At 35.6% G+C, this 15308-nt stretch overlaps 1 protein-coding gene across 1 annotated transcript in view; it reads left to right on the top strand.

Moving 5' to 3' along the window:
- Positions 1 to 15308, top strand: part of DPP10 (dipeptidyl peptidase like 10) — a 1061638-nt gene that overhangs the window by 637657 nt on the left and 408673 nt on the right. The window contains exon 5 of the mRNA XM_069067778.1: positions 4814 to 4888. Coding sequence (XP_068923879.1) covers positions 4814 to 4888 — 75 coding nt within the window. The remainder of the gene's footprint in view (positions 1 to 4813; positions 4889 to 15308) is intronic.

Genomic DNA, 15308 nt, shown 5'->3' with positions numbered 1-15308 from the left:
AAAAAACCAGATTAAAACACAAAATTTGACTGCCAAATCTAAGACTGAAGAGAAGCAGAAAAAAATAAACAGGAAAGAGAAATAATAAAGGACTTATTAAAGTTAAACTGTTTACATTCCTCCATGGGAAGATGGTATCTGTAACTCATAATTCCTTTCTCATTATTAGGATAGTTAGAAGGATTATACATAAACAGAGGGCACGGATGTGAGTTGAACATGAAGGGATGATATCTAAAAAAACTAAATTAAAGAGTGAGATGAATGTACTTAGAGAAAGAGAAACGGAGAGGTTCAATAGGGTAATTATTTCCCATATAAGAGGCAAGAAAAAGCTTTTATAGTGGAGGTAAAGGGCAAGATGTAAGAAGGAATGAGTGATATTTACTTTCTTCAGAAATTGCTCAAAAAGGCAGCAACATATACAAGTAATTGGGTATATAAATCTATCTTATCCTGAAGAAAAGTAGGGGTGAGGGAATAAGAGAATGGAAGGTGATAAAAGGGAGGGCAGATTGGGGGAAGGATAGTCAGAAACAAAACACTTTTGATGAGGAACAGGATGAATGGAGAGATAGGATGTTAGAGAGAATGGAATAAAGGGGGAAATAGGGAGAAGAGAACTCTGGTGAGCAATGGTAACTGTGAAAAAAAATTGAAGCAAGTTTCTCTGATAAGGGCCTCATTTCTCAAACATATGGAGAACAGAGCCAAATTTATAAAAATGAAAGCCATTCCCGAATTGCTGGGATCTCCTTCCCAGCTCTGGCTGGCAATGTCTTACCTTATTCCCGGTCTTTGGATGTCTCTGGCTTCTTGTTTCCAAGAAGAACTTACCCCCACAGAACACCCAAGATAGCCAAGCGAGGCTGCGCTTTATTCAGTTACATCTTAACAGTGTGGCCATCAGAACAAAGCAGAATGGAACCACGGGACAGAGAGAGAGGGACAGAGAGAGCGAGAGGGAGCCTCCCCTTGCCTTTTCCCTAATATCCTTATCAATCTTCTTTCTGTCACATGTCATGTGGGAGCCAATCATGCACTCTCCCGAGTGCACGGCAAAGGAGTATGTGTTAAGAGGAGTCTGTGTTGATAAGGCACGTTCAATGACATGTCGGCCTTTCCCAACCTGGCAAAGTCGGCTCCCATGGCCCTGCTCTCAATGCCCTTTCAGCCTGGCCGAGTCGGCCTCCACATCTCCAAGCTTCTGCTCTTCAGAGGTCACCTGCTCCCCCTCCAATATCTTGTGACTGCCGCAATGTCTCTCACACTCAAGGCTCTATCACCAAATTGATAAATGATCAAAAGATATCATCTGTTTTCAGATTAAGTAACAAAAGCTATTCATGGCCATATAAAACTACTCTAACACACTATTAATTAGAGAAATGCAAATTAGAACATTTCTGAGGTAATACCTCATACTGATTAGATTGTCTAATATGACAGAAAAGGAAGATGACAAATGTTGGAGGGGATGTAGGAAAAATAAGACATTAATGCACTGTTGTTAGAGTTGTGAACTAATTGAACCATTCTATAGAGCACTTTGGAACTATGCACACAAAATACCATCTATATCCTTTGAACTTGCTTATATCACTACTAGTTTTATATCCCAATGAAAATTAAAAGTAAAGGACTCTTATGTTTGGGGACAAAGATTTGGACAATGAGGGTTTCCCATCAATTGGGAAATGACTGAACAAATTGTGATATGTGATTATGATGGAATACTATTTGTACTGTAGGAAATGATGACCAGGATGCTGTCAGAAAATCCTGGGAAGACTTGATCAGACTGATGCAAAAGGAAATGTACTGTTGTAATGTAATTCCAAGCAAAGGCAGCTTCCCAAGGTTCAAAATACCAGCATAGGATGGGGCGGCCAGGTAGCACAGCAAGTAAGAGCACTGGCTCCAATGTTGAGAAGACCTCGAGATCGAATCCCAGGCTCAGACACTTAGCACCCACCCAGAAACACCTGGCCGTGTAACCTTGAGCAAGTTATTTAACCCCAATTGCTTAGGGGTCGCCAGGTGGCTCAGCGAGTAAGAGCACTGTCTCCAGTGTTGGGATGACCTGGGGATCAAATCCGGGCTCAGATACTCAGCACCACACCCAGAAATAACTCGTCGTGTAACCTTGAGCAAGTTAATTAACCCCAATTGCTTAAAAAAAAATACTAGCATAAGTGCTCTCCATTTTATTCAGTGACAAATTAAGAACAGAGGGAATCAAAATATGACATCATTCAAAATACAGCATTTACTAAGTGTGATTAAATAATTTCCAAGTACTACCCCACCCCAAGACCTTACATTCATTCAATCAATTAAAAAGTCCCTGTTCTAAATACTACTCCACCCCTAGGCTGTACCTTCATTTAGTCTATCACAAAGCCCCTCTCCTCAAAAGGAAATTAGTTTCCAATCATAAGTAAAGTAAATTCATTTGTTCAATCATAGAACACAAAAAGGTCAAAAGTTCCCCACCCCTGGATCACAATTGAATCTACCCCAGAGTTACAACAAGTTTAAGCACAGCACTTAATACCCAAATGGAGGTCTTTTCTTCATCTTGACATGAGGCAAGTTCTCAACATTCTTTGTTCCTGGGGAGACAAATCTTAGCAAGGCCACAAGATACATTGCCAGTCTCTTCACTAATTAAACCTCTGTCTGCAGAACAGTCCTAGGACCCCTGAAAACATTAGCAAAACCCTCTCCCAGGATTTCTGTAAGCATACAACAAGAAAATCCTTCTTCAGGGCTTTGGAACCAACAACAAGGTTCCAAGATTTCTGCAACAACAGCACTGTCCTTCACCAGTGGACAGCATTCACTCTCTCTCTGCAGATCAGTCTGTCAGTAGCTCTGAACCAACAGAAAGGTCCCCAGACTCCTGAAACAACAGTACTGTCTTTCACCAGTGGACAGTATTCACTCTCTGTCTGCAGAACAGTCTCAAGAGCTCTGAACCAACAGAAAGGTTCCCAGACTTCTGCAATAACAACACTGTCCTTCACCAGTGGACAGTATTCACTCTCTGTCTGCAGAACAGTCTCAAGAGCTCTGAACCAACAGAAAGCTTCCCATACTTCTGCAACAACAGCACTGTCCTTCACCAGTGGACAAATCTGGCAAAACGACATCAAAACAGACAGACAAAGTACCAGCATAACAGTCATGTCTCCTCAGTCCTTGGCAGCTCTGGGTGGCAGGTCTCAAAAGTCCTGGGCAGGAGTGGCCAGGTGGATCAGCAAGTAAGAGTACCGGCTCCAGTGTCAAGATGACCTGGATCAAATCTGGGCTCAGATACTTAGCACCACACCCAGAAATAATAACTGGCCGTGTAACCTTGAGCAAGTTACTTAACCCCAATTGCTTTAAAAAAGAAACAAAAAGTCCTGGGCAATTCAAAGTGGCCCTCAGCAATCCTCTCAGTCTCTCTCTGCCTCCAAAAGGTGCTGCTTCCAAAAAGTTCTTCTGCCTCTCTCTTGTGTCTCTCCAAATCTACATCACCAGCTCCTCCCAGTCCAGCCCTCTCTTTTCACGTCAACAAGTCCATCCCATAAGTGGGATTAACAAGCTCTAGGTTTTAACACAATCAATTTGAAAACCAAGCCAATACAGGGGGATCTTTATATTCCATTACTATCACAACTGTACACAAAGTAACAGCAATATTGTTGGATGATCAGCTGTGAATGACTTAGCTAGTCTCGGCAATCCAATGATACAAAACAACTCTGAAGGACTTATGCTGAAAAACACTATCCTTCCCCAAAGAATTGATGATGACTGAATGTATATTGAGGCATGCTTTTTTTTCTTAACTTTATTTTTCTTGAGGGTTTTTTTTGTCTAATTTGTCTTTCACAACATCACTATTATTGAAATGTTTTGCATGATTATACATTTATAACCTATATCTAAGTGTTTGCCTTCTCAGTGTGGGGAGGGTAAAGAAAGGGAAAGCATTTGCAACTCAAAGTTTTAAAAATGAATGTCAAAAATTGTTTTTTTTCATGTAACTAGGGAAAAATAATATATTGAATAGTTTAAAAAAAGAAAAAAAAGATTGGACTAACTATTAAGCATTTACTACGTGCTCAACACTTTACTAAGCCCTGGGGAAACATAGAAGGTCATGAGAAAGCCTCTGCCTCCCAAGGAAATCACAATCCAATGAGGGAAAGCAAAAAAAAAAATGAAATGATATTTAAAGGTGTGGAGAGGTTATTACGTATCTTTGCATAAGGAAGTAATGCAGCTAGGTGGAAATAATCTGAGGTGTAAATTTCTGAGTTGATGTCTTTTTACAGAAGCATAAATTTCAATAAAAAATAAAGTGCAGGGAAGTTGCTTGGGTGAGGAATGATGAGAATTTTCTGATAACTATTATTTATATAGCACTTTAAGGTTTTCAAAGTGGTGTACTTGTTAAGTCATTGGATGCTTACTAAAAATCTATGAATTTGGTTCAATTATTATCCCAAGTTTTACTGACGAGGAAACTTAGACTAAGATAAATTTAGCTACTTAACAAGGGTTATACGGCTACTAAGTGTCTGAGGGAGGGGCTTGAATTCATTTTTTCCTGACTCTGTTCATTATTCTCTTCCATTTGCTTTAAACACCTAACAGAGAGAGAGGGAGAGGGAAAGGGACAGCGTGGGGGGGGGGGAGGTAGGGAGACAGAGAAAGACTAGAAAGACTATCACTTGCTTTCTTATTGATAATAATGCCTGTAAATAAAAATAATACTTCATTTTGTTAAATAGTTTACATTCTCTCTTTTTTTCTTTAGGTAACCTTCAAAGCATCAAGACACTCTGTTTCACCAGACTTAAGATTTGTTCTTCTGGCTTATGATGTGAAACAGGTAAGGAAATTGTCAATTCTAGAAATATCATTCATTTTACATGTAAAGAGTTTTCAGTAAAGGATGTTTTGTAGAAGTGTAGTGGTTAGAAATGAAGAAGTGATGTAGTTAGTTGTTAATTACTTGCCAGTATACTCAGTGGTCAATTTGACAGTAGAGTCTGGAAATAGGAGACCTGATATTTGGATATTGAATTGTTTAGTATAGAGGAAATGAGGGCCCGAACAAGAGAGGCTGTAGGTAGTTTGGTAAATAAGGGATGTTTCAAAGAGATATTATAAGTGCACAATGAATAGAAAGCATGAGAAAATTGAAAAGAAGTGACTACAGGTAACTCCAAAATTATGATTTTGTTGGCAATGTAAAATTTCATGAAAGATATTAATGAAATGTATTCAGATATTTGGGAAGGAAAATAAGAAAATGTTAAAAAGAAGTGAATGTGAGCGGTGGCTAAGTGGTGCAATGAATAGAGCACCAGCCCTGGAGTCCAGAGGACCCAAGTTCAAATCTGTTTTCAGACACTTAACACAAAAACTAGCCGTGTGACTTTGGGCAAGCCACTTAACCCCAATTGCCCTCCAAAAAGCAAAGAAAAAAAAAGAGAATGTGTTTTCGCGTGTGTACTTATTTAATTGGGCTTCTTCACACTGCCAAAAATATCGATGAAAGAAAAAAAACCATAATCTCTGGTTTATAGATTCTTAGAGAAACTTAATGGCTTAATAAGTAGTTTCTATTAGTTGTTTTTATTTCAATAAAATCATAAATCAGTGACCAGCCTTGTGGTTCTGGATCTCTTTGAACTTGATTTAACTAGTCATTGATGACCAACCTTTCCAGCTTTTAGGGGCTTGCTTCTTTTCTACTGGTAAACCTTTAAAACTCGGGGCATCTCTGTATCATAATTAGACATTGGAGGGGGGATTTTGAAGATAATGTTATTATGTATTTTTATATATTTATATACATGTTTCAACTGTTGAGTGTCCTATTAGATGTAACATGCTAATTCATGAAGAATTCCATTTTAAGCAGTCTCTAAATTAGATTTCCATCTGTACTTCATACCATAGTCTTAAAATAATTACTGACAAGTTACTGGGCAATTTTATCTTTCAATACTTTGAGTGTCCCAGGATATAATTCAACAAGTATTCAAATCATTGAACATTCATTAGTAATATACTCTTTCCAATACCATTTATTAGGTATTGAGCATTCAAAGACAAAACAGAAATGGTTTTTTTTGTCTTTTCTTCAATAAACTTATATTCTATTGGATACTATACAAAATATTACATAAAACAGCTGAAAAATTATATGTGGTTTGAGGATAGGAAAATTAGAAACTAGTAGAATATGGAAAACTTATAGAAAGTTAAACTGAAATAAACCTGGAAGTATGCTAGGGATTCTGTGAAGGAGAAAAATGGAAGATATACATTTGAGCTTGTAAGTCACTCTGTGTCAAAACATGGAGGTAGGAAATAAAATACTGAGTTAAGGAAACAGCAATGATGCCAGTATGGCTTATGTGAAGATCAGCAACTTAAAATTATTGGAAACATCAAAGTGTTTTCTCATAACTTAACTATTCAAAATCTTATTACAAGTAAAGAAGAACAAAATATGAATTTGTTGACCATTAATTTCTCTCTAGTTGTTCACTATCTTTGATCCAAGGGGTTATCCATCAGCTTCTATTGTATCCTTTCATTGATATTCTTCTTTCTGCCAACCCCCCCCCCAAAAAAAAAATTATCCCAGATAAATAGATATCAGGAAGTAGCTCTAAGACCAATAGTGTTGGTCATTTTTAGAAACTGGCCTAATAAGTACACTTACAAAAAAAAATAGTCACTTTTATTGCCTTTACCTTTTTCTGCTATCCTTTTCTTTTTACTTTTTTATCATGAAAATAGTTTTAATTTTTCAGACCCTTTAAAAGGTCTCAGAGACCTCTAGGAGTCCCAGTACCACACTTTGAGGGCCACTGATCTAGTCCAATCTCTCACCAAATGCAGGAATGCCCTTTATAGTATCCCTGAAAAAGTAGCTATCCAGGCTTGGCTTGAATATTTTCAGTGATAAGAGAGCTCATTAACAAGGCAGCACATTCTATAGTGAGACAGTTCTCATTGTTAGCAAGTTCTTCTTTATGTTAAATCTATATGTCCCACCTTGTAATGTCTACTGTTTTTCTAAAGCTATAAAGAATAAGTCTGCTCCTGCTTCTCCCTCTACTATTTAAAGTTAATTGTCATGTCTCCCCTAAAACTATTTTTTCTGACATAAACAGGTCGAGTTTCATCAAGTTTTCTTTATATAAGATGGTTTCCAGACCATTCTCAATGCTGATTGCCCTTCCCTAGCTATGCTCAGTTATCAATATTCCTCTTAAAAAAAACAGTTATCCTTTCCTTAATTTAAACTTTGGTGCTTCCCTTGCCATATTGTTAATATCATCCTCCACTGGCTATTGTAGCTACCATCTTCAGAACATGCTTTAAAAAAATCTAGTTATTTTATGAGTTTTGGTAGCAGAATTGCTCTCTTGAAAATTCCCCCCCTCCTACCTCCCTTATCTGTACTGTTTCTCTTTGTGTCTTTAGAAATTTCACTCTTGATGGCTCTTTATTTTTCTGAGCTACCTTATTTTAATTGCACATAATATTATTATCAAATATGCATGGAATTGGATAATGGGGAGCATTGAATTATACTCCATAGGATGATTTAAAGTGATAAAATCAGGGCGGCCAGGTAGCACAGTGAGTAAGAGCACCAGCTCCAGGGTCGGGATGACCTGGGGATTGAATCCAGGCTCAGATACTCAGCACCACACCCAGAAATAACTGGCTGTGTAACCTTGAGCAAGTACTTAACCTGATTGCTTAAAATAAATAAAGTGAGAAAATCCCAAGTTCAAATTTTGCCTCAGATACTTACTTGCTGTATGGCACTGGACCTCAATTTCCTTATCTATTAAATTAGACCAATAAAAGTACCAACCTGACAAGGTTTTTGTGAGAACCAAATTATATATTATATGAAAAATGTTTAACAAAACATAAACTATTATAGACATTTTTGCTATTGTTTTTTTTTCCTCTAAATTCTTTGAAATGTATTCTGCTTAAATCTAGGGTATATGTCAGATTGTAGGATGCTGTTGATTTTTTTCCACTCCTTTACCAAATTTTAACAGGAGAACTTTTACTTTCCCCCATGACTTTGTACACCATTACTATTATGCATAGAGAAATGAGCATCAGCCTCAGAGGAAGGATGAATTATGTTTAAGTCCTAACCCTGAAGCACATTGGTGGTGTGAGTTAGAATAAGTCATTTAACCTTGAGATCATATCAGTAGTATTGGAAAATTATATCATATTTGATCCTATCACTATCAATACCACCATGCAATACTTTATATCTATAAGTTCAAAAAGGGTTTCTGATCATCATTGTTGGGGGACATCTCCCAATTTAGATCAGCCTTCCTCAATTAAATGACAAGTATGTAAAAATAGTAAAAGTAACAGCAATTACTCTTTGATGAGAAACAGATTTCAAACAAAGTTATCTCATTAATTCCTATGAGGACCAAATGAGATAATATATGTAAAGCCTTTGTATACTTATAAAGCACTCTATGAAAATCAATTGGAATTGATATTATTTATTAAAAATCTTCATATTGTGATTTTGGGAAATGCAAATTATATTATAAGAAGAGTAACACATTGCTACTTTGGGAAATGTATGTGGATGCCCTGAGTCACTGATCTCATTTATATGTCTTTCTCTTTTCTCCTACACACTCAGGAAACCCCCTTCAGGCACTCTGCATCTCCAGAGGCAAAAAAGAGTCAATGAATCAATGGGTTTTCTTGCATTACAACACAAGTCAAGAAGTTGTTACTTGTTTTTCATTGGGTAGAACAAGATCTCTAGCAGAATTCTGAATAACTTAATTCAATCTGGATGCTTATTTTTCTGTGATATTCTAAAAATTCTGTCTTTTCTTATGTTTATGTAAACTCATTTTTATATCTACTTTATTTCCACTACTTGACTCAGACGATGATATGACTTCTCTTTCCTCATCTGGTAATTTCCATGATAATACTTCTTACCATATTTTTCTTCTAACTTGTTATTGAATTTCTCTACTTGCCTACAACTTGTTAGTAATCAGTATTCTCTACTTCTTGCCACTACTTTTCTTATCTCTGTTACCTATCCTGTTTCTTTTGAATCACTGCCACCTCTCACAATTACAGTTTAGTCATGGGACTCAAAATACCAAGTATCACTAATAAAAACTTTGCCACAATTTTGTCTTTTAATTGCCAGAATATTTAGTCCATTTTGTGTTTGTCTTAGAATTTCCAAACCCCTTTGTCCATTCTCACATAGAGAGAAAATTGTATACGTTTTGCTGCTTGGTTCTTTCTTGAGCCTTTTTCTCCTATCAATTTCTATAAACTTTTATTACTACAATAAATGATTATAGATGTACAACTGTGAAAGAATTTAAAGTCCACCTACTACCAATCCCTCCAAATTCTTACAAGGTCCCATACTGTTTCTCTGAAGTATTTTTCTTTGTTTTTACATAGCAACCATTCTTTATTTTATTAATTTTTCTCTATAAGTTGGAAAGTAATTACTTATTCATTACTTTATGACTATCTCCCCACTATGCTGCCTACTTTATGACCATCATCTTCCTCACCCTCCTACTGCAATATTGCAATTTGCCCTTGAGTTCCTAAGATCTAATAGATAAAAATAGATGAACTATCATATTATCTTGATGGAAACTAGACTTCCACTCCACTTTCATCCCATGCCCTCACCATTTTTTCTCCTTACCACATGAAATTTAATCTCTGTTATTGAATCTTCCAGCTCTGACAGGCGAACTTTCCTCATACGTTGCCAGGAATCAGGCCTCTATATCCCATCCTGGCAACCTCCACCAAATGCTTCTATGAGCATAAACCTCATGTGTTGCCTCTTCATTTTAGAATGTCAAGTATAATGTAAACACAGTGTGATAAAAGAAACCATGATTTAAATAGATCTCAGGATATGCTTTGATTTTCATTTCAAGAGCTGAGTTCAATGCTTGTCACTGTAAATGCTTAATAGAAAGCATATATATGTATCCACTTCCCTATCTATCAGTATCCTTCACATATTTTTATGAGGCAAATCCCATGGATTAACACAATTCCCTATCAACTTTATAGACTTTGAAATACGTATAGCATAGCAAGCAAATTAATGTTTCGTTATCAGTTTAATATGATAAAGATGGTATTTGAAATTAATTTGTGCCATTTGAGATGTATTGGAAAGAAACAATTTCTTAATTATAATCTGATAAGTAGCTGGTAGTAAAAATGGACAAAAAAGAAGAAACAGATGAGAAAGACAATAAGGGGAAGGAATACTTTGTACTTGGTCTTAATTTAAAGTAGAATATATGTCTAAAATGTAACTTTCCAAGATGGCAGAGTAGAAGAACAAACTGGGTGTGGACTCCAGATCCCCCCACTTCCAATACATGTAAAAAATAACACTAAACAAACTTTAGAGCTACAGAATCCACAAAGACACAAAGAAAAATAAATCTCCCACTAAAAGCAGCTTGGCAGGCCAACAGAAGAGGTGTATTGCAGTGCTATGGGAGCCAAGCACAGTCCAGTGCAAGCCATAGTTCTGGCTACAGGGTGGCCACAACTGTAGCAACCTGAGCAGGCTTCAGGAGAGTGAATTACCAACAGCTATGGTGGTTTCCTGACTTCTCAACCTATAAATGCCAAAGACAAAATAAAAGGTCAGTGTCGAACTCTGTTGGAACAGGGCAGGATGGAAGAGCACAGTGCAGCCCATGCCCCCAGGGTGAGAATTGGTGGAGGCACAGCAGCTGCAGCCACTACTGTGTGGCTGCTTCAGGAGCTCCTGGATTGCAGATCATAGGGTGAACAAGCAATCATTCAGAGGGTAATTGCTGTTGCTTTAAAATGGTTGGATCTAGGTGGTGGTCCTGGGCTGTGTGGCCAGTGAGCCAGAGCTTGTGGAGGCTGTAGAGAGAGAGCCCTCCTAATAGCTCCAGCAGCTGGGAAAACCCCAGTGATTTGGGATAAAGCCCTCTCCATTATGGAAGCAGAGTTCTACCATGGCAAAGAGCTCAAAAATCAAGTAATTGGCTGGCAATATAAGCCAGCAGAGGAAGCACAAACAGACAATAGAATCCTTTTGTGGGGACAAAAAGGATCAAGGAATGGAGTGGGAGTAAGACAGTGAAGTCAAAACTCCTGCATCAAAAGACTCCAAGAAAAAATATTAAATAATTACAGGCCATGGAGGAGCTCAAGAAGGATTTTGAAAATCAAATAAGAAAGTGGAGGAAAAATTGAGAAGATAAATGAGAATAATGCAAGAAAATCATGAAAAACAAGTCAATAGCCTGCTAAATGACACCCAGAAATACACTGAAGGATATAATACCTTAAAAATATACTAACTCAATGGTAAAAGAGGCCAAAAAGCCAGTGAGAAGAATGCCTTGATAAAAACAAATTTGCTAGATGGAAAAGGAATTTCAAAAACTCACTGAAGAGAATAACTCCTTCAAAATTAGATTGGAGCATTTGGAAGCTAATGACTTTAAGAGAAATCAAGATGCTATAAAGTATCCAAGCAAATGAAAAAATAGAATGCAATGTGAAATATCTCATTGGAAAAACCACTTACTTGGAAAATTGATCCAGGAGAGATAATTTAAACATTATTGAACTACCTGAAAGTGATGATCCAAAAAAGATCCCAGACACTCTCTTTCAAGAAATTATCAATCAAAATTGCCCTGATATTCTAGAGAGGGCAAAATAGAAATTTAAAGAATTCACCTATCTCCTGTTGAAAAAGATCCCCAAAAGAAAACTCCTAGGAATATTACACCAAATTCAAAAGTTCCCAGATGAAGGAGAAAATACTGCAAGCAGTCAGGAAGAAAGAATTTGAGTATTGTGGAAACATAGTCAGGATAACACAAAACTTATCAGCTTCTACATTAAGGGATCAAAGAGCTCAGAATATAATATTCCAGAGGTCAAAGGAACTAGGACTAAAACTAAAAATCACCTATTCAGCAAAATTGCATATAATGCTACAGGGGAAAATATGATCATTCAATGAAACAGAAGATTTTCACACATTTTTGATGAAAAAGACAGGTCTGAACACAAAATTTGGCTTTCAGATACAAAAAGCAAAAGAAGCATGAGAAGGTAAACAGGAAAAAGAAATCCTAAGGTACTTACTAAATTTGAACTATTTACATTCTTATATAGAAAAATGATAATTGTAACCCATAAGACATTTCCCATTATGAGGATAAAGGGAATATATATGTCTATATATACATACATATATGTATGTATAGGAGGGTGTATGTCTATATAAATATGTATGTGAGTGTGAGCATATTTGTGTTCATGTATACATAGACAGAGGGCACAGGATGAGTTGAATATGAAAGGATGATATCTAAAAATTTAAAAGGGGAGAGAGGAATTAATTGGGAGAAGGAGAAAGGGAAAAATAGATTAGCGTAAGTTATCTCATATAAAAGAGGCAAGAGAAAACTCCTGCAATGTAAGGGAAGAGCATTAAAGTGAAAGAGAATAAGACAACCTTATTCTCATTGAATTTGGCTTAAGGAGGGAATAACATGCACACTCAATTTGGGTATTTTACCTTACAGGAAAATAGGGGGGTAGGGGATAGGAGGAGGGATGCTAGAAAGGAAGGCAGATTGAGGGAGAGGGTAGTTAGAAGCAAACATTTTTGCAAAGTGTTAGGGTCAAAGGTGAAAATGGAATAAGTGCAGAGCAGGATAGGATGGAGGGAAATAAAGTTATTCTTTCACAATATAATTACTATGGAAATGATTTGGGTAACTATACATGTACAATCTCTATTGAGTTGCTTATCTTCCCATTGGGGGCAGGTCAGGAGGGAAGAAGGGAAAAAATCTGGAACTCAAACTTTTAAAAGCAAATGTTTAACAAATGGTTTTTACACGCCACTGGGAAATTTATATATATATATATATATATATATATATATATATATATATGTATATATGTATATGTATGTGTGTGTGTGTGTGTATGCACTGGGGTATAGAAATCCATCTTACCCTACTAGAAAGTTAGGGAGTGATGGGGGAGGATATAAGAGAGAACACACTGGGGGAAGGGATATTCAGTAGGCTTGCTATTTTGGGGTGGGCATAGGGGAATGATGGGAAGAAAAATTGGAATTAAAAATCTTTTGGAAATGAATGTTGAAAACTAAAAATAAATAAGTTAATTAATTTTAATGTAACTTGAAAGTTCAGAATCTGTTTAGCTGAGAAAATCATGATATATAATTTATAGAAATTTTAAAGTCAGTGGAACAATACACAGTTTTATGTGAAAATATTAAACTTCAGATGTATTCCAATCAAGGTCAATTCAGCATTTTTCCAAATCCCTTTTGGAATTTGGCTAGTAAGCTTCTGTGTGAATACTTGAAAGCAGTTCAGAGATTGGTAGAATGGTATACCATAAAGTATTTAATCAAGTCATTTCTATATAGGTATTTAAGGGGAGTTATTTAATAGAAAAATGATATGGCAGAGAAAGGAGGGAGACTTGATGTATTACTCTTCTTTTTTTCATTAGTCTATTTAGTCAAGCAATCACAAAATAACATCAGGTGATTTCATGAAGTAAGACTGAACATTTTATAATTGAGTAATGTATTGGGATTGTATTCTTTCTACAATTTCCTTTTGGAAATTTTTGTATCATTTTGAAATATACTCAGATTTTACATAGTCATGGTGAATATCTTTGTTAAATGGATACATAAGGTATTTGCTCTATCTCTATCTGACTAGTACATATGAATTTGCTTTTTAAATGTTCTATTACACTAAGTGAACCACTATGGAATTGAAAGACTTAATGATTCTTAGCACTTAACTCACTCCTGGGTGTGATTTATGAGCTGACAAAAAAAGAACTGATATATGTCTACGATTATTTCACTCATAAACATTTCTACACTTAAAAAGACCTTATTAGTCATATACTGCATCCAAGTTCTTTTATTTTATCAAGTAAGGAAAAGTCCTTTGTGATCAAGGAGAATTTACTTGCCAATACTTTTGCAACTTGTTTTTACCCTTTCCATGATCTTTGTCTATCTATCATACTTTGGTCATGGTTAAATTCCATAGTATGTGTTCCTATATGAGTTACTTCTCCTAAATCTGTTTCTAATTGTATTATGTCAAACAAAGCCATAATTAAATTAATGCTCTTCCAGAAATATATGATTAGTTCCTTCTACATAAAATATAAATATTGAAATTGAATGTGTTTTATCTATGTTTCATTTGGTTTTTTTTTAGATTTTCTTCCTTTTCACAGTTAAAGAGATGTAAGGTATATATTTTTCTAAAGAAATTACCTTAATTTGTATAAGGAGAGTCTGACACTTTATCAGTTTCAATCAATGTGTGTTCTCTCCACATATAAACATGCACTCATATACTCATTCATACATACATTAGCAAAGTATAATAAAAACAAAAGATACTTGGGAGAGAATGATTAAAAAATTAGTTAAATAGATCATGAAGTGGCAGACAGAATTACCAGTATAGGGATCACTTAACAATTTTTTTGTGTGTTTATTCCTAAATGTTAGTCATTTGTGAACATTTTAGCAGCCTATGTAAAGAATAATTTTGTTTGGATTTTTTATATTTAAAGTATTTTTCTAAGCTAAATAGTTGTAATTTTTAGGGTAGAATTGCTCAGGCAAATAGTTGAATCTTGGACATTTTAAAAATATGTTATATGTGTGTGTATATGCACATGAAATTTTGTGTGTATATGTACACATAAAAGTAGTGGATTGTTTTATTTTTACCAAATGAAATAATTGTGCATAGTAAACTTATAGAAAATTAGTATTCCTCTGTCCCACTATCATCTTTATTCCTTTATTCCACACTTTGACAATGTGGAAAGGTGAAAAGGTGAAGCCATGGGTGCACACAGTTGACTTCCAGGGAACTGATTCTATGAAGTCTACTGAGAAATTTTCAGTGTCTCATAAATTTTATAGAATCATAGAATCTTATGCTGAATGAATCAAAAGTGTTATATATATATATATATATATATATATATATATATATATATATATATATATACACATAAATCTTGGGTGCTTTACTCATGATTTGGTCAGATAAAATTAAACATCAGAATTTGTAGGGTTCTTTTGGGAGAAGAGCCTGCTCTTGTGTATAATAAAAATTACTTTTGTTCAGTAT

The sequence above is a fragment of the Petaurus breviceps genome, unplaced genomic scaffold (genome assembly GCF_028583685.1).
Source record: "Petaurus breviceps papuanus isolate PSGF00001 unplaced genomic scaffold, PetGlider_PUasm1.0 90752, whole genome shotgun sequence".
Lineage (NCBI taxonomy): Eukaryota > Metazoa > Chordata > Mammalia > Diprotodontia > Petauridae > Petaurus > Petaurus breviceps.
Note: the sequence above shows the minus strand (reverse complement) of the source record. Positions and strands in the feature narration are given on the sequence as shown.